The sequence below is a fragment of the Hypanus sabinus genome, chromosome 16 (assembly GCF_030144855.1).
Source record: "Hypanus sabinus isolate sHypSab1 chromosome 16, sHypSab1.hap1, whole genome shotgun sequence".
In the NCBI taxonomy this organism is placed as follows: Eukaryota; Metazoa; Chordata; class Chondrichthyes; order Myliobatiformes; family Dasyatidae; genus Hypanus; species Hypanus sabinus.
The window spans coordinates 61,907,510-61,931,360 of NC_082721.1; the positions used below are offsets into that span (position 1 = coordinate 61,907,510).

Below are 23,851 nucleotides of genomic sequence, written 5' to 3' on the forward strand. Positions count from 1 at the left end.
TTAATGTTCCTTTCAACAATAAAAAATAAAATAACAAACAATACCGCCATCCTCATCCATTCAAAGGTAGACGGAATGAATTCACCAAGTGAGAGTATTGATGTTGCGTCACGATTGTACTCTCCAATAAAGTCACCGAGAAAGGATGCAAATAATTGGTTTACATAGACGTTAATCATGTGTATTATCCAATCACTGGGTCGAGAAGGTGGAATTACGTGACGTTCAGCAGAAAGAGTTTGCGTACCCACCAATAGCGTGGGAGCTGGTTATTAGCCGGGGCAGCAGGGTGACGGCGAAGGTGGCTTTGGTAGGGAGGTATCGGCGAGGGAGATGCCTGACTTGTCGCAAAAACCTGACGTAGTGTTTGTAAGTAGACTGCAGTGAGCCAGCGGCCTCATTAAGAGGCTCCGGCACTTTTTTTTTTAACGTTAGGCCCAACTGAAGCCTCGGGCTCAGGTTAACACTCAGCCGGCTACTGCTTGGGGCCTGCCTGTGCTGAGATTAAACGTAAGGTATAGAAGCCGATATGGGCCATTCAGCCCAGCGAGTCTGCTTCACTTCATTTTCATTCCATTCATTTATTGCTTTTTTTTAACCCCACCTCCCTGAAACCTTAACCCCTTTACTAATCAATGTCTTCCTTAAATACACAATGAATATTAAATATACTCCACAGCCCTTAGGGATCTTAATTTCTCCGATTCACCATCCTCTCTGAAGAAATTCCTCCTCCTCTCAAAAACGTTATGAGTCCCTTTGCCTGACTTGCTGAGCTCCTGCGGCAGCTAGTTTTTGTTTTGTCGCTCAATGTTGGAACATCTGCAGTTACTTGTGTCTTTTGGACTAGAGCCAATGTCCCATTTTCACTAATTGTGTGTACACACACAGAGACGGATAGACAGAGCAGAAATACACAGATTATTAACTTGCTATCATGGTTAACAGAGGTGATGGGATGAAAGGTGGTCCTGTGTTGTATAGTGGGTGTGTCAGCAGGTTATGCTGGATAGGTTTGTGTTGTTAACCCTGCACTGGGATTGGGGTGAGGCACTTCCCCAACCAGCAAAGCTAGAGGATCTTTGCTGCTGTCAGGTGAGCTCCCTAGCAGCATAGTAGTGAGTTCCCTTCTGGCGTCTCCACGTTCAGTGAGTGAGGGAGATCATGCCATAGATATACCAGCCTGACAAAGTTGCAGTTGAGGATGGTGTGTACAGAATATAAGTAATAGGATGAAGAAATGGCTGAACAATTAGGTCTGCAGTGTCATTATACAAGGTAGTGGCCAATCTGCTACCTCAAGCACAATATTACATTATCCACTTATTTACTGGCCTGGTCAGTCTTTGCTGTAATCACTCCAAAGCAAGTATACTAAAACTTCAGATAATCCAGTAACAGATAGTCTGACATTAAGGAGTTTATATATTCTCACTGTGACCACATGGGTTTCCTGTAGATGCTTCAGTTTCCTTCCACATACATCCCAAAGAAATACAGTAGGACTGATGAAGGGTCTCAAATGGAGATGTCGACTGTTCATTTCCATAGATGCTGCCTGACCTGCTGAGTTCCTCCAGCATTTAGTGTGTGTTGTACAGGTGGAAAGTTGTGGGAAGTACTGTGAAACGTGCAGGCTGCCCCAGAACATCCTGGGACGGTGTTGGTTGTTGATGCAAAGTTAAGCATCTCATTATATGTGTTGATGTACATGAGACAAATAGAGTTTTATATGAGCAGAGGGTCCAGCGTGCAAACAGAATGCGTAGCTGGGATCGGAATCCAGACTGGTTCTGTGGTTGGGATGGGAGCCTAGGTTGCTTTTGTGATTAGTTTGTAAATTTTCTGCTCTCTCTCTAAACTCTGAGGCATTTAAAATACCATGCTGAAGTATTCAGAAGGTTTTAAAAGAGGAGCCTCCCAGAAGCAATTTTGTTTCTTGGGTTTATGGTTCTTTTTTGCTGCTGTTGTAGGGCGGTATTGACTAGATCAGATGTCCATTATATTCTGAAGCACAACAATTTTATACCCTGGAAATAACTGGTTCCAGGTATACTCAGTGGCCACTTTATTAGGTATACCTGTGCACCTCATTAATGCAAATATCAAATCAGCCAATCATGTGGCATGAACTCATTGCATAAAAGCATGTAGACGTGGTCAAGAGGTTCAGTTGTTGTTCAGAACAAACATCAGAATGAGGAAGAAATGTGATCTAAGTGACTTTGAGCATGAAAAGGTTGTTGGTGCCAGATGGGGTGGTTTTGAGTATTTCAGAAACTGCTGCGATCTCCTGGGATTCTCAAGCACAACAGTCTCTCGAGTTTACAGAGAATGGTGTGAAAAACAGAAAGCTATCCTGTGAGTGGCAGTTTTGTGGACAAAAATCCATTATTAATGAGAGAGGTCAGAGGAGAATGGTCAGACTGGTTCAAACTGACAGGAAGGCAACAATAGCTCAAATAACCACATGCTACAACAACGGCATGCAAAAAAGCATCTGAACACAACTCGTTGAACCTTGAAGTGGATGGGCTGCAGCAGCAGAAGAGCATGAATGTACATTCAATGGCCACTTCATTAGGTACAGAAGATGCCTAATAAAATGGCCACTGAGTGTAGATTGGTGACTGTTTTGGGGGAAATTTGTCTTCTGTCATGTTTCTCACCTGAACTTCACAGGAAGAAGATGATCTACCTTATGAAGAAGAGATCATTCGCAACCCCTACTCCGTCAAATGCTGGATCCGTTACATAGAGTACAAACATTCTGCTCCCAAACATATGGTGAACATGATCTACGAACGAGCACTCAAAGAACTTCCTGGCAGGTATTGTGGAACCACTTCCCTAACAGGCAGGCAAGGATCTTGTTGGGCGTGAGAACCTGAGTTAAAGGGACACCTTTAGAGTGTAGGAGAATGAGGGCAGATGTAATAGAGGTATGCAAGCTTATGCAGGGTATAGATGGGCTTTTTTCCCCACTGAGTCTAGAACTGGAGGGAGACATGAGGGAGAACTTCTTCACTCAGAGGGTGGTATGAGCTATCAGTGGATGTGGGTTCAGTTTCAACACTTAATTGGGTAGGTACCTGGATGGGAGGGGTATAGAGAACAATGATCCAGGTACAGTTTGATGGGATGAGGCAGAATAATAATTCATCATTGACTAGATGGGACGTGGGTCTGTTTCTGTGCCGTAGTGTTCTAAGATTTCTGTGACTAAAATGGAGGCAATTATATTGAAGTTACTTGCCTATTTAAAGAAAAATTTTATTTAACCATTTACTTCAGCATCCGTCACACACCGAATTCACATTTAAACTTCACATTTCACGTACAAAGTGTTCCTTGATCTGTGCATGTGGTATTTCCAAGCAATACAAAAGGTCCCCAAAACAGTTTGAGTTATAGATAGTTAAGTAGAACACCATTTGGCCCATCAATTTCATGATATCCTTATTGTAGCGATGTGCTACACACAGCGCTGAAATAACGACACGCAGTCGGTAAGTCGTCTCGAGACTAGTTTATTCAAACTTCACGGTGCTGGCATTTAAATCCCTAGCGCCTGCCCTCTCCGGGTGGAAATGACGTCGGAGGTACATTACTAAAGTCTCCCCCCGCGCGCTGGCTATTCGTGAGCCGGTTCGCCTGTGCAGAAAGTGGGTCTCCACATAACCCCCCCCCCGCCCCCAGAACCGGCAATACACCCCCCAGTGTCTACAGTCTGGATCAGCCTCTGTTTGGGAGGTCTGCCTCTGCGCCGTGGTGCCTGAACCTCTATCGGCTGCGCCAAGTCCACATGGGCTGGTTTGAGTTGGTCCACCGTGAAAACCTCCTCTCTCCTCCCCAATGTCCAGAATGTATGTGGACCCGTTGTTGTTGTTAAGCACCTTGAACGGCCCCTCGTACGGCCGCTGTAGCGGCGCCCGGTGCCCACCCCTTCGTACAAACACAAACTTACAGTTTTGCAGGTCTTTGGGTACATGGGTCAGGGTCGGTCCGTGCTGTGAAGTTGGTACTTTCGCGTAGCCTGTCCAGGACTGTTGGGGGTTCTTCCTCTTGCCCCCTTGGGGCTGGTATGAACTCTCCCAGGATGGACAGGGGTGCGCTGTACATCAACTCGGCTGACAAGGCGTGCAGATCCTCTTTGGGCGCTGGACGAATTCCAAGCAGGACCCAGGGAAGCTCGTCCACCCAGTTAGGTCCTCTCAGGCGGGCCATGAGAGCCGACTTCAAGTGATGGTGGAAGTGCTCCATTAGTCCGTTCGACTGTGGGTGGTAGGCAGTTGTGTGGTGCAGCTGCGTTCCCAACAGGCTGGCCACAGCTGACCACAGGCTGGAGGTGAACTGGGCGCCTCTGTCGGAGGTAATGTGGGCTGGTACCCCGAAGTGTGTTACCCAGGTTGCGATCAGTGCTTGGGCGCAGGAATCGGCAGATGTGTCGGTGAGCGGGACTGCTTCTGGCCACCTCGTGAACCAGTCTACCATCATTAGGAGGTACCGCGCTCCTCGGGACACTGGTAGGGGGCCCACGACATCCACATGAATGTGATCGAACCTCCGGTGGGTGGGTTTGAACTGCTGCGGCGGGGCTTTAGTGTGCCACTGCACCTTGGCTGTTTGGCACTGCGCGCACATTCTGGCCCACTCACTGACCTGCTTGCGAAGTCCGTGCCACGCGAACTTGCTGGAGACCAGCCGGACGGTTGTCCGATAGATGGGTGCGCCAAACCGTGTATGAAGTCGAAAACTCGCCGCCTCCAGGCTGCCGGGACGATGGGACAAGGTTGGCCGGTAGCCACATCGCACAGATGCTCCTAACGACAACTGCTGGCTATGAGGATGTCGTCCAAATAGATGAAAGCGAAGTCCAGGTCGCGTCCCATCGTGTCCATTAACCGCTGAAATGCCTGTGTGGCCGAACAGCATGCGGAGGAACTCAAAAAGGCCGAAAGGGGTGGATGAGTGCCGTTTTGGGTATGTCGTCCGGGTGCATCGGGATTTGATGGTATCCCTGGACAAGGTCTACCTTGGAGAAGATCCGTGCGCCGTGCAGGTTTGCTGCAAAGTCCTGAATGTGCAGCACAGGGTAGCAGTCTGGTGTTGTAGCCTCGTTCAGCCTGCGGTAGTCACTGCATGGTCTCCAGCACCCTGTTGCTTTGGGCACCATGTGCAGGGGGGAGGCCCATGGGCTGTCGGACCGCCGTATGATCCCCAATTCCTCCATCCGCTTGAATTCCTCCTTCGCCAGGCGGAGCTTTTCCGGGGGGAGCCTTCGTGCGCGGGTGTGGAGGGGTGGTCCCTGGGTCGGAATGTGGTGCTGTACCCCGTGTCTGGGCATGGCTGCCGTGAACTGCGGTGCCAGAATCGATGGGAAGTCCGCCAGGATTCTGGTGAATTCGTTGTCCGACAGCGTGATGGAGTCCAGGTATGGGGCCGGCAACTTGGCTTCACCCAGGGAGAACGTCTGGAAAGTCTCGGCATGTACCAGTCTTTTCCCTTGCAAGTCGACCAGCAGGCTGTGAGCTTGCAAGAAGTCTGCCCCCAGGAGTGGTTGGGCCACGGCGGCCAGTGTGAAGTCCCACGTGAACCGGCTGGCACTGAACTGCAGTTCCACTGTGTGGGTGCCGTAGGTCCGTAACGTGCTGCCGTTTGCGGCCCTCATGGTGGGTCCTGACTTCCTGTTGCGGGTGTCGTACCCCGTCGGGGGCAAGACACTGATCTCTGCTCCGGTGTCGACCAAGAAGCGGTGTCCCGACTGTTTGTCCCAGATGTACAAGAGGCTGTCCTGGTGGCCAGCCGCCATAGTCATTAGCGGCAGCTGGCCCTGGCCCTTGCAGGGTGGGCGACAACGGCGGGCTTTTGTGCCCCACCGCTGGTGGTAGAAACACCACTGTTCACTGGCCTCCTCACTCCTGCCTCTGTGTTGTGTGCGCCCCCCTGCCAGGCCTGGTCTAGTAATCTGACCGACGGGCACCACGCTCTCCCTCTTGGCTTTCCACAGCACGTCTGCCCGGGCTGCTACCTTCCGGGGGTCGCTGAAATCTGCGTCGGCCAGCAGCAGATGTATGTCCTCAGGCAGTTGCTCCAGGAATGCTTGCTCGAACATGAGGCAGGGCTTGTGTCCGTCAGCCAGGGACAGCATCTTGTTCATTAATGCTGACGGCAGTCTGTCTTCCAAAACGTCCAGGTGAAGCAGGCGGGCACCTCGCCCACGCCGTGAGAGGCCAAAGGTCTCAATGAGCAGTGCTTTGAATGTTTCATATTTGCCTTCTTTCGGGGGCGACTGTATGAAATCCACAACCTGGGTGGCCGTCTCCTGGTCAAGGGCACTCACCACGTGATAATAAAGCGTGGAATCAGAGGATATCTGCCGAATCTGGAACTGGGCTTCTGCTTGGCTAAACCACACGCGTGGTTGCAGCGTCCAGAAAGTCGGCAGTTTTAGCGAAACTGCGTGAACAGATGAAGAGTCGGTCATCTTTGGTCCAAATCCCGTTTGGACCGTCGGGGTCACCAATGTAGCGATGTACTACACACAGCGCTGAAATAACAACATGCAGTTGGTAAGTCGTCTCGAAACTAGTTTATTCAAACTTCGCGGTGCTAGCATTTAAATCTCTAGCGCCCGCCCTCTCCGGGTGGAAATGATGTCGGAGGTACGTTACTAAAGTCTCCCCCCGTGCGCTGGCTATTTGTGAGCCGGTTCACCTGTGCAGAAAGTGGGTCGCCACATTATTACCTATTCAGCCCTATTCACCCTAGTTCTAAAAGTTATTTTCCCTCTAATGCCTTTTCTGTTCTTTTAATGCCCTTGATTGACTCCATAACTCTTCCAGGTTAAGTAGATTCCAAATTGCACCTACTGTGCTTATAAAACTAAAAATAAAGATATTTCTTACTCTCCTTGTAGTCTCTTTGCTGCATCATTTTAAATCTGTCTTGTCTGCTTTGATCATTGAGCTATCAGCCTATTTAAACAGACTTTATTTGGCCAACTAATAATCAATTGACATTGAATAAGCAGTGAAAGCACCTGCAGAAGAGAAGTGAGAAAGTTTGAAGCCTAAATTCCTGGGTGTCACTGTCTCAGAGGACCTGTCCTGGACCCATCGCAAATACTGTTGCGAAGTAAAGCATTACAGTGCCTCCACTTCCTCTGGAGTCTGTGGAGGTTTGACATGACTTGGCAAGCTTCTATAGATGTGTAGTGAAAAGTGCGCTGACTGGCTGCATTATGGCCTGGTATGGGAACACCTCTGCCTTTGAGCGGAAAATCCTACAAAAGGTAGTAGATTCTGCCCAGTATATCACGGGTAAAACCCTCCCAGCCATTGAGCACGTCTACTTGAAACGTTGACATAGAAAAGCAGCATTCATCATCAAAGGTTCTCACCATCTGGCTGTGCACTTTCCTCATGGCTGCCATCATATAGAATGTACAAGTGCCTCAGGACTCGCACCACCGGGTTCCAGGACAGTTACTACCCCTCAATCATCAGGCTTTTGAACAAAAGGGGGTATCTGCACTCATGTAAGGGCTCTGTTATATTGTTATTTCATGCTCGTTATTTATCATGTCTGCATTTACAGTTTGCTTAGTTAATAGTTTCTGATGTTTACAGTAGATTTGCTAAGTATGCCCGTGGAAAACAAATCTCAGGGTTGTATGTGGTGACATGTATGTACTCTGATAATAAATTTTACTTTGAACTTTCACGTATCTTGTTCTAATGAATTTCTTTAGCCTTGAGGAAGTTAAAATCAAAGTAAACTTATTATCAGCTTGCATATATGTCACCATACATAGCATTGAGATTCATTTTCTTGCAAGTATTTACAGGAAAATAAAGAAATACAATACAGTTTTTGAAAACTATACATAAAGACTGGCAATCAATATGCAAAAAAGTCAAATGGTTCAAAAAAAATGATAAATAATTTTGAGAACGTAAGTTATAGAGTCCTTGAAATTGAGTCTCTATTTTGTGGAATCATTTTAGAATTGGGGTGAGTGAAGTTATCTACACTGGTTCAGGAGTGTTCCTGAACCTGATGGTGTGGGACCTAAGGCTCTTATACCTCTTTACTGACAGCAGTAGTGAGAAGAGAGCATGGCCTGGATGGTGGGGATCCTTGATCATGAATACTGCTTTCTTGTGCCATGGCTTCTTGTAAATGTGCTCAATGGTGGGGAAGGCTTTTCCTGTGATGGGCTGGGCTGCATCCATCACTTTCTGTGGACCCTAATGTTCCTGGGCGTTGGTGTTTCCATATCAGGATGTGATACAGCCAGCATGCAGTAGAGGTGTTAGTGTGCTTTCTTGGCCTTAGCGTCTGCGTGGTTGGATCAGGACAAGGTTTTGGTGATTTTTACACTATGGGCACTTGAAGCTCTCAATCATTTTAACCTCAGCACCATACAGGATGTGTGTTCCGCTTTCTGAATTCAATGACCCGCTCTTTGTAATAAATTCTAATATGTTAATCTACTCATTCTTTCCCAGTTACAAGCTGTGGTATAATTACCTGAAGCAGCGACGGAAACAAGTGAAGGGGAAATGCATCACAGACCCTGGGTATGAGGAGGTTAACAACTGCCATGAGCGTGCCCTGGTGTTCATGCACAAGGTATTTGTGTACTGTATTAGGATCAGAATCTTAATCAGGTTTATTGTCACTGACATAAGTCATAAAATTATTTGCTTTGTGGCAAAGACTATAAATTACAAAGTAAATAAATAGTGGAAGGAGAAAGAAAAACCAGGTAGTGTTCATGGACCATTTAGATATCTGATGACAGGGGAACCGTTCGGTATAGGTATAATTCCTGAACTGTTAGGTATGGGGTTTCACTCTCCTGATGCTGGTAACTAGAAAACGGCTCATCCTAGTTGGTGCCACCATGGTCTAGCTGCCTGTTTGGTCGCACTTTTTTTTTTACAGAATGTGATAGGTGCCTGGAAGCAGACAGTTTGGTTAAATTTAGGAGGCTTTTATAAAGACCTGTATTGATCAACCAGCTGGAGTGTTTACTGTTATCTTCAACTGAGGTTAGAGGGACTTCAATTATACTGGTGCCTAAGAATAATGTAGTAACCTGCCTCAATAACGATCATCCAGTAGCACTTCTATCCACTGTGATTATGTGCTTTGAGAGGTTGGTGAAGAAACATATTAACTCCTCCTGGAGAAGTGATTTGGGTGCACACCAATTTGCAGTCACAACAGGTCAACAGCAGATGTTGTTTCATTGGCTCTTCACTCAACCCTGGAACATCTGGAAGTGAAGATACGTACATCAGAATGCTCTTCGTTGACTACAGCTTGGTGTCCAGTGTACTATCATCCCCTCAGAACTAATGACCTACAAGACCTTGGCCTCCATACCTTCTTGAGCAACCAGATCCTCGGTTTCCTCAGTTGTAGACCTGGTCAGTTTGGATTGGTAGCAACATCTCCACAATCTCTATCGACACAGATGCACCATAAGCCATGTGCTTAGCCCCCTGCTCTACTCGCTTAATACTTATGACTGTGAGGCTAAGCACGGCTCCAATACTATATTCAAGTTTGTTGACACTGTCATTGGCCAAATTGAAGATAGTGATAAATCAGCATATATGAGGGAGATTGAAAATCTGGCTGAGTGGTTCCACAACAACAAAAATCTCTCAGTCAATGTTAGCAATACCAAGAAGATCATAACTTTAGGAGGGGGAAACCAGAGGTCCATGAGTTAGTCCTCATTGTGGGATCAGAGATAGAGGGGGTCAGCAGCTTTAAATTCCTCAGTTATCATCTCAGAGGATCTGTCCAGGGCCCAGCGCGCAAGTACCATTGCACAGAAAGCACAGTAGTGACTACTTCCTCAGAAGATTGCAAAGATTCGGCATGACATCTAACACTTTGACAAACTTCTATAGCTGTTTGATGAAGAGTATATTGACTGGCTGCATCACAGCCTAGTGTGGGAAAACCATTGTCCTTGAATGGAAAATCCTACAAAAAGAAGTGGATATTGCTCAGTCTATCATGGGCAAAGCCCTCCACACCACTGAGTACATCTACATGGAGTGTTGTTGCAGGAAAGCAGCATCCATCATCAGGGACACCCACCACCCTGGTCATGCTCTCTTCTTGCTGCTGCCATCAGGAGCCTAGGTAGTCCGTGAGCCAGTAGGGTTGGTCGGTACCATCTGAGGGGAATAATGCTCATAGTGATTTTTGGCAAGGTATACATCTCTGGAGTTAGAGAATATGTGATAGCATTGCACCAGTGGTAGCTTTATGCATTTTATAACACTACCCTAAAATAAGCATTCCTGAAAAGTGGCCAATATAAAGTACAACATATATATTCAACCTAGTGGTATTTTGTCATCAGTGATCCCTCAACATTGAAATTTGTCACAATGATAGCTGAGTTCAAGCACTTTTCATCAAATGTTGTTATAAAATTCTATATTGAAAACTATGTCATGGGTGGCACTCGCAGTGCAGTGCCCAATTTCAGTAGAGTGAATCATTTCATTTTTAGAGAAGTATTTGTTTATTTTGGAAAAGTCAATAAAACCCTAGAACACATATAATCACATGGATTTGTAGAAAATTTATTCAGGAATTCAAATAAGTAATCACTTTTTGTATATATTCGATATTAACATCAGTTCAGCAGAATTGTTACCCCACCCCCCAAAAGGTAAAAAATCCTCATTTGGAGAGATTTCTGGAGTTTTATCAATGTCATGATATTTTCCATATTATTGTATCAAATCAAAACAATCGTAAGCTTTTGTCATAGCATATAGAATTACAGTACCATAATTCAAATGTGGGGTTCCACACAGCCATAACCTAGGCCCCATTTGGTTGTAAAATGAATATATTTAAAGTCTGCTTTCCATACTTTGGTTTCCATACTTTCATAGCCTATTAATAATCATAATAATTATCCAAGTCTTCCACATCATCCACATCTGAACTTTCCACACTCTCTGAGGTGGATGCCTGATTCTCACAGTCTACACATGTCAGTACACCTGAAGCCATTTGCAACACACATACATCTTGGAATGGCTGGCCTTCCATCCAGTGCACCACCAACTGTTCAGTTTCCTCGTCTCTCTCCATCTTCCATCCTCTGCCAACAGGGCTTGGCACTTGTGGGTCCTTCTCCAAACATCTTTTCCATACACCAGCCTGGTAGTTGGGTCACTGTGCATGTTTTATTAAGCAGTCCTTGCATGGTGGGAGTTGATGACTTTCGATTTCACCTTTTTTGGCATAGAAAAGGTGATACCTGAGCTTATTGACATTGGTGGTCAATACTTTTGGGGCATACAGGAGACATGTAAATGCCTCCCAGTTTGTCCAGCAGTTCTGGGGAGAAGTCCCATTCCTGACTCAACTCTAAGAATATGTCCTGAGTTTCCCTTTTGCTGGTCAGAAGTTTTAGGGCACTTGTCTTCCCTTTGCCTGCAAAAGCACTTACAGTGTCACATCCCGTATATGCGTGGAACCCGATGAGAGCCCTACAGACCTCTGTGCCAACAGTGGCAGCAACCTTCCTGATGTCTACAAGCCTTGTACGGGTTCCAGTGCCACACTTCTGGAATAATGTGGCCTCAATCTTGTCACAAAATGCTAAAGACATCTGTGTCTTCTGAGCAGATCACTCCAGATTGGTATCCCTCTCTTGTGGCATGGGCAGCATGGAGAAGTAGGTGCCATCTGCTGCTTCTTGTTGACACTGAAGAGCTGTCACCTCACTGTCTCAAGATGTGATTCTGTAACATTTGTCATTCACAGCTGCATACAGAATCTTCTGTAGCTTTGCTCTGTACTCCGCCTTCCACCATTCATGGACCATGAAGCTAATGAGACTATTTTTGTTACTGACTTTGATCAGGAAGCTCCTCCACTACCTCACAGTCTGTGTGCCTGTGATACCTTGAAACTCATGACCAGCCTCTTTACTCCGTAGAGATCTTTCAGTATTCTTGATAAAGTTCTCCTTGTATGTGTCGAATACAACATCTATTCTGCTACTCTGACTGCCTTCCCTCAGAGCCATATCCAGAATTGTTGTGGCAACATCTCTGAAAGTAACTTGATCACCTTTCGCTCTTTGGACCAAATTCATTTCATCAACCACTGCAGCAGAGTTTCCTTTGAGTTGCTCTTCTCCTACATTTTTCTACAAGGTTGTGGCTAAAGTAGCTTTATTCGTCTTTTTCAGCAATCCCTCTGGTGTGGACAGGGCCCAGGGCAATGGTCCAAGGGGATGAGAAAGGATATCCTCCATATGTAGACTGTGCCCTTGTGCCATCACTATGATGCGTTCAAAGTCCTGTCTGCTTTCAAGATGATCGTCGTCCCATTTGATTTCACTTCTCTCTTCTTACACATGTCACTGAATGTTCTCAGTTTGTTGGTTTTCATTGGGTCATAGAATTTCTTTGCTGGTGGCTCATCCTTGACGGTTGCATAGCGTTGCTCACCAATCTCATATGCCTTCATCAGGTTGGAGGCAATCTCCTTGGGGGCTGCCTTTGCCGTAGAGATGCTAATGAGGTCCCGGTTCTCTGCAAGTGGGTTGACCCATTCATGTATGAGGCTAGCCACTGCTGAAGCTGCTTCCTCATCTTTCTGGATTCTTGGCCGCTGTAGCTCCCCATGACAAAGCTCTGATTTGTTGCCTTGCACCATCTCCCTTAGCTGTCCCAGCTGTTACGTAGCAACACTCGATAGCTCCAGCACTCAGGCTGAACCGTGATGTGCCTCCAGGAGTCTGTGTGTCTTTGTTCACTGTGGCTTCAATAGCCTGGCCCACTGGGATCTGCCCAAAGGGGTTGTTACTTGACAGCTGCACTGAGAATTGGCCTGTCTTGAAGGCCTCATACACAGAAGGATTCCTCTCTGGGAGGTTCCTCATCTGAGCAAAGTAAGAGGACGGGTATCTGGCAAAATTCATCTTATTATAGGCAAAGCACCATGGGATCATGGTTCTTATAGCATGGAGGTGCAATTCGCAGTCCCCCTCACAAGAGGCGTGCAGAAGCCCAAGTACTACGTTCTCTACCATGGCAACGCATGATATCCAGAATGCGGATAGCTCTCCATTCCTGTGATGGAGGTGTTTCAGAAAGTCTGTCCACAGGGTTATCAGCTCAGCTAAGAGTGGATTTTGCAGCAGATTGTTCAACTTTTCTTGGTTCACAAGTCACTGGCCATGTCGTTCACATGGTCTAAGAATGATTTGATCATCCCACTCCTCTCTGGACCCTCAACCACGGTGTGAACTCTGCCCATGCAAGTCTCATCAGTGCTTCATGGACCCTGACAGCACGATTGTAGTGTTTACCATCAAGGACTCCATGGATGGACCCCTTTGTGACAATTCCAGCCTCTGTGCATATGTCCTTTAGAATAGCATCCCAAAATCACTTTCCTAGGATGGCTAAGGCATTACATATGGTATGGACTGTCCCCATCCTGAGAAGAATATTGAAGAAGCGCTCTTCGTGCTTCCAGGAAGTTTCAGTGGCTTTTGCATGGAGTGCTTGATCCATGACTACCACAATTGTTTCTAGATGAAGTTCTTTCCTGATCAGCTCTGATGGTTCAGGATTTCAAATACTGTGGTCAACTCTGGCTGGTGAATTGATGGTTGGCAGATACCCAACAATATCTTGTGAGATTGGTTCTTGGTCCCTGGTGCTGATATTAAAACCAGTGCAGCTTGGAATTGTCTGATTCTCTGGATCTGTTTGCCTTGCAAGTGTCCACACCAGGTTCTTCTTGCAGGCAAGAAGAGCAGCTTCCTTGGTTTCCTGGACACAGTGTTGCCTGGTTGGGAGAGGCTGTGGGCCCACAAGTGCACCTGCTACTATACTTCCAGTTCTTGGTCCTCAATGGTGACTGATCTCTGCTTCAGTTTCTCAATGTATGGAAGCTCAGCTCTTGGCAGATGTGGTCCATAGACACAGAAAGCTACCACCACCTCAATGCTGTCACATATTTTCTAGCACAAGTGGTGTATACCTTGCCAAAAAATCACTATAAGAATTATTCCCCCCAGATAGTACTGGTGGCCCAAGTTTTGGGTCCTGGCTCACGGACTAATGGACTCAGCCCACCAAGCTCAGGAACAGTTATTACTCCTCAAATATCAAGCTCTTGATCCAGAGGGGCTAATTTCATTCAACTTCACTTGCCTCATCACTGAACTGTTCCCATAACCTATGGACTCATTTTCAAAGACTTCACTTCATGTTCTCGATACTTTTTGTTATTTTATTTTTTTTTATTACTTTTTTTTTCTTTTTGTGTTTGCAATTTGCTGATCTTTGTTTATTAATTGTTTCTCCATCCTTTGGGGCTGTCTTTGATTCTATTGTGTTTCTTGGATTTACTGTGAATGCCCACAGGAAAATGAATCTCAGGGTTGTATTTGGTGACCTATGTACATTGATCATAAATTTCGTTTGTATTTTAAACATAAATACGAAGAGAATGGAGGGACATGTATGGTTCAGGAAGAGGATGGAGATCAGCATCAAGATCGACACAACATGAACTGGGTAGTGGGTGTCCCTGATGATGGATGCTGCTTTCCTGCAACAATGCTCCATGTAGATGTACTCAGTGGTTGGTGGGCTTTGCCCATGATAGACTGAAGGGTCCATCTAGTGCTGCACTGTGCTATGCTCTATTTAATGTTGAACGGCATGTGGAAGGCCATGAGATCATAAGACATAAGAGCAGAATTAGGCCGTTTGGCCCATTGAGTGCTCTATCATTTGAACATCAACTTAGATAAGTGAGATGATGTATTTTGGACAGTCAAGTTAGGACAGGACCTAAATAGGCATTTGTTTAGGTCCTATCCTCAACTGAGTAGCAGGACACTGATGAGGGTTGTGCAACAGAGGAACTTGGGAGTATAGTTCACTGAAAAGTGGCTGCACAAGGAGATAGGGAGGTGAAGAATAAGGGTGACCTTAGGAAATCATGGGAGTTAAAGATAAGGTGGATGGTCATAGTCTTTTTGCCCAAGGCTGGGGGAATCTGAAACGAGAGGGCACAGATACAAGATAAGAACATAGAAATTTACAGCACTGTACAGGCCCTTCAGCCCATGATGTTGTGCTGACCTTTTAGCACATTCCAAGATCAATCTAACCCTTCCCTCTGTTATTCTTTCATTCCTATCTGAGAGTCTCTTAAATGTTCCTAATGTACCTGCCGCTACCATCACCCCTGGCAGGGCGTTCTATGCACCCACCACTCTGTATGTAAAGAACATAACTCTTACATACCCCCTGGTATTTTCCTGCAGTCATCTTAAAATTATGTTCCCTTGTATTAGCATTTTCTGCCCTGGGGGAAATAGTCTCTGGCTGTCCCCTCGACTTATGCCTTTTATCATCTCTATCAAGTCACCTCTCACCCTCCTTGGCTCCAAAGAGAAAAGCTCTAGCTTGCTTAACTTCTCTTCATAAACCATGCCCTCTATCTACCAGCATCCTGGTAAATCTCCTCTGTACCCTATCTACATCCTTCCAGTAATGAGGTAACCAGAGCTGAACACAATGTTCCAAGTGTGGTCAAAGCAGGGTTTATAAAAAGGTTCAGGAAACCTGAGAGGTAACTTCTTTAGAGGGTGGTGAGTACCTGGAGCAGAATTGGTGGAAGACCATGTCATCGAGCGAAACAGCATGGAAGTGAGCCCTTTGACACAGCTAGTCTGCTCTGACCATTAAGCACCCATTGTTTCACTAATGCCATTCTGTTCTCCCCACGTTCTCATCAACACCCACCAGATTCTACCACTCACCTACATCGTGTGGACAATTTACAGTGACAAGTTAGCATAGCAAGATTACTGGGTGAGTTAGCAACTTCAGAAGGGGTGAGGGGGTAAACAAACAGTCATGTATGTCTATGTCCTGCTGTAGGGTCTCAGCCTGAAATGTCGACTACTCTTTTCCATAGATGCTGCCTGGCCTGCTTAGTTCCTCCAGCATTTTGTGTGCGTTGCTTGGATTTCCAGCATCTGCAGATTTTCTCTTGTTTGTGACCTTGTATGTGTATTTCCCATCTTTTTCAGATGCCGCGAATTTGGCTCGACTACTGCCAGTTTCTGGTCGATCAGTGTAAGATAACACGAACCCGCCGCACGTTTGACCGTGCCTTGCGGGCTCTCCCTGTGACTCAGCACTATCGCATATGGCCCATGTACCTGAAGTTTGTGCGCCAGTTTCCAGTGTCCGAGACAGCAATCCGAGTCTACAGGCGTTACCTGAAGGTACGAGAGTGAAGGAGGCACGTATATTGGGGCCTTCGTGTTGGGAATTTGAGTTCAAGAGCCATGAGGTTATATTGCAGCTCTATAAAACTCTGATCTGATCACACTCTGAGTATTGTGTTTAGTTCTGATCACATTATAAGAAGGATGTAGAAGCTTTAGAGAGGGTGCAGAGGAGATTTACCAGGATGCTGGCTGGATTAGAGTATATGTTTATAGCAGAGGTTGAGTGAACTAGGGGTTTTCTCTTTGCAGCATAAGAGGATTAGAGGCAACTTTATAGAGATCTATAAGGATTTGGGAGACATGGATGAACAGCCAGCACCTCTTTCTCAGGTCAGCAAAGGCCAGTACCAGGGTTTGTGCATTTAAGGTGACTTGAGGAAAGTTTAAGGGAGATGCCAGAGATAGGTTTTTATCACAGAGAGTGGTCAAGTCACTAGTGTACTAGTCACATGTACATCAAAACATACAGTGAAATGCATTGTTTTGCATCAGCAAGCAACACAATTCAATGTTTGTGCTGGCCCACTCTTCTGACACCAACATAGCATGCCTGCAGTTCACTAACCCTGTCTTTGAAATGTGGGAGAAAACTAGAGCATCCAGACGAAATCCACAGAGAAAATATACAACCCCTTACAGAGGGTGGTGGGAATTAAACCCCAATTGCTAGTGCTGTAAAGTATTGTGCTAACTGTTAAGCTATTACGCCGCCCTCAATACATGCCTGGAATGCACTGCAAGGACTGGTGGTAGAGGCTGATGCAACAGGGACTTTTAAGAGACTCAGATAGGTACATGGAGGTAGGGTTATGGGCTTGTGTAGGAGGGAAGGGTTAAATTGATTATAAAGTAGGTTAAAAGGTCTGCACAACGTTATGGGCCAAAGGTCCATATTGTGCTGTAATGCTCTGTTTTATCTATCTATTGTTTAATATTTACAGCTGTCACCTGAAAATGCAGAAGAATACATTGATTATCTCCGCTCAATCGACCGCTTAGATGAGGCAGCTGTCCGGCTTGCTGCTGTTGTCAATGATGAATCATTTGTCTCAAAGGAAGGGAAATCAAATTATCAAGTAAGTTTATTTGCAATTTATCTTTCTGTTTGATGACAGAGTAGACCCAAAGACTGCCGGAAGTGAAATCTGCATCTTTGTTTCCTCATTCAGAAAGGTTGCCAGTATTAAAATAGGAATTGTTCCAATGCTCAGGGTTAAGACCATGAGACGTAGTTGCAGAATTAGGCCATTTGACCCATTGAGTCTACTACACCACCCGAGCATGTCTGATTTGTTATTCCCACATCACCCCATTCTCCTGCACATCTCCCTTAAACTTGCCCCCATCTCACCCTATATTCATGTCCTCTAGTATTTAACATTTCTACCCGGGGGGGAAAAGATTCTAAAAATTTAATAAACTTGGGTCGGGTCTCTCCTCAGTGACCAACGCTCCAGAAGAAACAACACAAATTGGGCCAGTCTCTCTTTATAATTTGAATCCAGGTATCATCTATGTAAAACTGCTTCTGTCCCCTTCTAAAGCTTCCATGTCCTTCCTAAATTGCATACCGTTGCCTAGGCAAAATTATCTAACCTTTTACGAAGAGGAGACAGAATTTGGTATTGAGATTACCCATCATTGCATAAGCCTTCATTTTGTATCAGTTCCCTTCAGTTTATTTCCTCTTGCATTCTAGTCCACCACTTCTTTCTTCATTTGACTGGCACTGGTTTATTATTGTCACAGGTACCAAGATACAGTGAAAGGTTTGTCCTGCACACTGTTCATACATAACAAATCATTGCACAGTGCATTGAGCTAGAATGAAGTATAACAATAGCAATGCAGAGTAAGTGTAAAATCTACCAAAACAGTGCAGGATCAAAATGAGGTAGAGGTCTTTTTGTTGTTCCAATTATAAAATTCCAATAACTTATAGAAAGTGACATTTGAAATTAATTTTAGTTTAAAACTCACAATGGAGCCGGAATACAATGATAACAATGCTGATTGGCTTCAGAGGAGCATTGATAGAAAGCCTAGTGTGCTTAACAGTTCTGAAGAAATGCATTCTCTGATCTGATGTCACACATTTTCAATTTGCAATTTGTTGCATATAAATGAAAAGATAACCTGGTGACTTGTAGTTTCGGAACTCACTTCAAGGTTGGGTATGTTTGTGTTCTAATTCTCTTGTCTCCCCTTCCACCACCAACTTGTATGAATGAACCACATGTTCAGTGAACTGAATGCCTTTCTGGGGGAGTGATGGAAGTCTTGTTTCCTGGATTTGAGAGGAAAGTAACAGATATTTCTTTTTCCACAGCTGTGGCATGAACTTTGCCATCTCATTTCCACAAACCCAGACAAAGTAAAGTCTCTGAACGTTGGGGCTATTATCCGGGGAGGTCTCACTCGCTTTACTGACCAACTGGGAAAGCTGTGGTGTTCCTTAGCTGATTATTACATTCGAAGTGGCCATTTTGAAAAGGTAGGAGTTTCCTATTGAGCAAGGTTCTACTGTAAAATATTTAAACAAATTGTAGCACCATTCTCAACAGCAGATTCATTTTGAGGATTTTTTTTTTCTTTGTTTTGAATTTTATATACAAACCCCATTTCCAGAAAAGTTGGGATGTTTTCCAAAATGCAATAAAAACAAAAATCTGTGATATGTTAATTCACGTGAACCTTTATTTAACTGACAAAAGTACAAAGAAAAGATTTTCAATAGTTTTACTGACCAACTTAATTGTATTTTGTAAATATACACAAATTTAGGATTTAATGGCTGCAACACACTCAACAAAAGTTGGGACAGGGTTAAAATAAGATTGAAAAGTGCACAGAATATTCAAGTAACACTGGTTTGAAAGGTTCCACATTAAGCAGGCTAATTGGTAGCAGGTGAGGTATCATGACTGGGTGTAAAAGTAGCGTCCATCAAAGGCTCAGTCTTTGCAAGCAAGGATGGGTTGTGGCTCATCCCTTTGTGCCAAAATTCGTGACAGAATTGTTAGTCAGTTCAAAAGGAACCGTTCCCAACGCAAGATTGCAGAGAATTTAGGTCTTTCAACATCTACAGTACATAATATTGTGAAAAGATTCAGAGAATTCAGAGACATCTCAGTGCATAAAGGGCAAGGTCGGAAACCACTGTTGAATGCGCGTGATCTTCGAGCCCTCAGGTGGCACTGTCTAACAAATCATCATGCTACTGTGACAATTATAGCCACCTGGGCTCGGGAATACTTCGGAAAACTATTGTCACTTAACACAGTCCGCCACTGCATCCAGAAATGCAACTTGAAACCGTATTACGCAAGGAGGAAGCCATACATCAACTCTATGCAGAAATGGCGGCGAGTTCTCTGGGCCCGAGCTCATCTCAGATGGTCCGAAAGACTGTGGAACTGTGCGCTGTGGTCAGATGAGTCCACATTTCAGCTACTTTTTGGAAAAAAACGGGCGTCGAGTTCTCTGTGCCAAAGATGAAAACGACCATCCTGATTGTTATCAGTGAAAGGTGCAAAAGCCAGCATCTGTGATGGTATGGGGGTGCATCAGTGCCCACGGCATGGGTGAGTTGCATGTATGTGAAGGTACCATTGACTCTGAGGCGTATATTAGGATTTTAGAGAGACATATGTTGCCATCGAGGCGATGACTCTTCCCGGGACATCCATGCTTATTTCAGCAGGACAATGCCAGACCACATTCTGCTCGGGCTACAACAGCGTGGCTTTGTAGACACAGAGTGCGTGTGCTTGACTGGCCTGCTGCCAGTCCAGATCTATCTCCTATTGAAAATGTATGGCGCATCATGAAGAGGAGAATCAGGCAACAGAGACCATGGACTGTTGAGCAGCTGATGTCTTATATCAAACAAGAATAGACAAAATTTCCAATTGCAAATCTACTACAATTAGTATCCTCAGTTCCAAAACGATTAAAAAGTGTTATTAAAAGGAAAGATGATGTAACACAATGGTAAACATGCCTCTGTCCCAACTTTTGTTGAGTGTGTTGCAGCCATCAAATTCTAAGTTTGTGTATATTTACAAAATACAATTAAGTTGGTCAGTAAAACTATTGAAAATCTTTTCTTTGTACCTTTGTCAGTTAAATAAAGGTTCCGTGAATTAACAGATCACAGATTTTTGTTTTTATTGCATTTTGGAAAATATCCCAACTTTTCTGGAAATGGGGTTTGTATATTTGATTGTATAATGACAAGCTGTTAGAACCTGGCATAATTCCAGAACTGAGGTATTTATACTGTAACAGACAAGTAGATAATTATTAACCTTGATGCAGAGTTTAATAGCCTACATTACATTGTTGGTTGAATCCTGCAGTTAACAGTTCTATTTTTGTCACATGTAATAGTTCACATTAATGCTTCTAATGATCCTTTGGACTGCCTGACAGCCTCTTATGTCAAATATACAGCAAAACCAGGCCGTTTGGCTCAACTAACACTTCTCACTTCAGTCACCATACATTTTCTATTTCCCCATATAGTTGTCTCCATTTTCTTAAAAGGAATCAATGCTATTTATCTTGTTTGTTTCCATATTGGAGCAAATTGCACCTTCTCACCTTTTGGGATAAAGAGAATAAATACCTTGATAATTAACTCTGCTGCAGCAGCACACTACATCACAAGCATGACAAACATTAATTATATTGTTTTAAATTATACATATTTTACATGATAAATAGACATATTAGTGCAAGTTGACAGAAATACCTTGTTGGAATTAGGGTTTGACGGGTCCTTTCAAAACCCAATGAAAGTGGAGTAAAAGATAGATGCATAGAAAACTTACAGCACAATACAGTCCTTTATATAACCATATAACAATCACAGCACAGAAACAGGCCATCTCGGCCCTCCTAGTCCGTGCCGAACCCTTAATCTCACCTAGTCCCACCTACCCGCACTCAGCCCATAACCCTGCACTCCTTTCCTGTCCAAATACCTATCCAATTTTACCTTAAATGACACAACTGAGCTGGCCTCTACTACTTCCACAGGAAGATCATTCCACACAGCTATCACTCTCTGAGTAAAGAAATACCCCCTTGTGTTTCCCTTAAACTTCTGCCCCCTAACTCTCAAATCATGTCCTCTCGTTTGAATCTCCCCTACTCTCAATGGAAACAGCCTATTCACGTCAACTCTATCTATCCCTCTCAAAATTTTAAATACCTCGATCAAATCCCCCCTCAACCTTCTACGCTCCAATGAATAGAGACCTAACTTGTTCAACCTTTCTCTGTAACTTAAGTGCTGAAACACAGGTAACGTCCTAGTAAATCGTCTCTGCACTCTCTCTAATTTATTGATATCTTTCCTATAATTCGGTGACCAGAACTGTACACAATATTCCAAATTTGGCCTTACCAATGCCTTGTACAATTTTAACATTACATCCCAACTTCTGTAATGATCTGATTTATAAAGGCCAGCGTTCCAAAAGCCTTCTTCACCACCCTATCTACATGAGACTCCACCTTCAGGGAACTATGCACTGTTATTCCTAGATCTCTCTGTTCCACTGCATTCCTCAATGCCCTACCATTTACCCTGTATGTTCTATTTGGATTATTCCTGCCAAAATGTAGAACCTCACACTTCTCAGCATTAAACTCCATCTGCCAACGTTCAGCCCATTCTTCTAACCGGCATAAATCTCCCTGCAAGCTTTGAAAACCCACCTCATTATCCACAACTCCTCCTACCTTAGTATCATCGGCATACTTACTAATCCAATTTACCACCCCATCATCCAGATCATTTATGTATATTATAAACAACATTGGGCCCAAAACAGATCCCTGAGGCACCCCGCTAGTCACTGGCCTCCATCCCGATAAACAATTATCCACCGCTACTCTCTGGCATCTCCCATCTAGCCACTGTTGAATCCATTTTATTACTCCAGCATTAATACCTAACGACTGAACCTTCTTAACTAACCTTCCATGTGGAACTTCGTCAAAGGCCTTGCTGAAGTCCATATAGACTACATCCACTGCCTTACCCTCGTCAACATTCCTCGTAACTTCTTCAAAAAATTCAATAAGGTTTGTCAAACATGACCCTCCACAAATCCATGCTGGCTACTCCTAATCAGATCCTGTCTATCCAGATAATTATAAATACTATCTCTAAGAATACTTTCCATTAATTTACCCACCACTGATGTCAAACTGACAGGTCTATAATTGCTAGGCTTACTTCTAGAACCCTTTTTAAACAATGGAACCACATGAGCAATACACCAATCCTCCGGCACAGTCCCCGTTTCTAATGACATCTGAAAGATCTCCGTCAGAGCTCCTGCTATCTCTACACAAACTTCCCTCAAGGTCCTGGGGAATATCCTGTCAGGACCCGGAGATTTATCCACTTTTAAATTTCTTAAAAGCGCCAGTACTTCCACCTCTTTAATTGTCATAGGTTCCATAACTTCCTTACTTGTTTTCCACACCTTACACAATTTAATATCCTTCTCCTTGGTGAATACCGAAGAGAAGAAATCATTCAAAATCTCTCCCATCTCCCTCGGCTCCACACATAGCTGACCACTCTGATTCTCTAAGGGACCAATTTTATCCCTCACTATCCTCTTGCTTTTAATTTAACTGTAGAAACCTTTCAGATTTACTTTCACCTTATTTGCCAAACCAACCTCATATCTTCTTTTAGCTTTTCTAATCTCTTTCTTTTACATTCCTTTTACATTCTTTATACTCCTCGAGCAATTCCTTTACTCCATGCTGCCTATATCTATTGTAGATAACCCTCTTTTTCCGAACCAAGTTTCTAATATCCCTTGAAAACCATGGTGCTTTCAAACCTTTAACCTTTCCTTTCAACCTAACAGGAACATAAAGATTCTGTACCCTCATAATTTCACCCTTAAATGACCTCCATTTCTCTATTACATCCTTCCCATAAAACAACTTGACCCAATCCACTCTCTCTAAATCCCTTCGCATCTCCTCAAAGTTAGCCTTTCTCCAATCAAAAATCTCAGCTCTGGGTCCAGTCCTGGCCTTCTCCATAATTATATTGAAGCTAATGCTATTGTGATCACTGGACCCGAAGTGCTCCCCAACACATACATCTGTCAGCTGACCTATCGCATTCCCTAACAGGAGATCCAACACTGCCCCATCTCTAGTCGGTACTTCTATGTATTGTTGCAAAAAACTATCCTGCACACATTTCACAAACTCTAAACCATCCAGCCCTTTTACAGAATGAGCTTCCCAATCTACGTGTGGAAAATTAAAATCTCCCACAATCACCACCTTGTGTTTACTACAAATATCTGCTATCTCCTTACACATTTGCTCTTCCAACTCACGCTCCCCATAAGGTGGCCTATAAAACACTCCTATCAGTGTCACTACACCTTTCCGGTTCCTCAATTCCACCCAAATAGCCTCCCTAGAGGAGCTCTCTAATCTATCCTTCCAAAGCACCGCCATAAGATTTTCTCGGACAAG

At 44.4% G+C, this 23,851-nt stretch overlaps 1 protein-coding gene across 1 annotated transcript in view; it reads left to right on the forward strand.

Annotated features, from left to right (window-relative positions):
• Positions 1–232: 232 nt before the first annotated feature.
• The window catches only part of xab2 (XPA binding protein 2), an 86,586-nt gene continuing 62,967 nt past the window's right edge, over positions 233–23,851 (forward strand). Inside the window, exons 1-6 of the mRNA XM_059991916.1 lie at positions 233–369; positions 2,683–2,831; positions 8,514–8,637; positions 16,121–16,318; positions 17,266–17,400; positions 18,654–18,818. Of these exons, the coding sequence (XP_059847899.1) occupies positions 334–369; positions 2,683–2,831; positions 8,514–8,637; positions 16,121–16,318; positions 17,266–17,400; positions 18,654–18,818 (807 nt within the window). The 5' untranslated portion in view covers positions 233–333. The remainder of the gene's footprint in view (positions 370–2,682; positions 2,832–8,513; positions 8,638–16,120; positions 16,319–17,265; positions 17,401–18,653; positions 18,819–23,851) is intronic.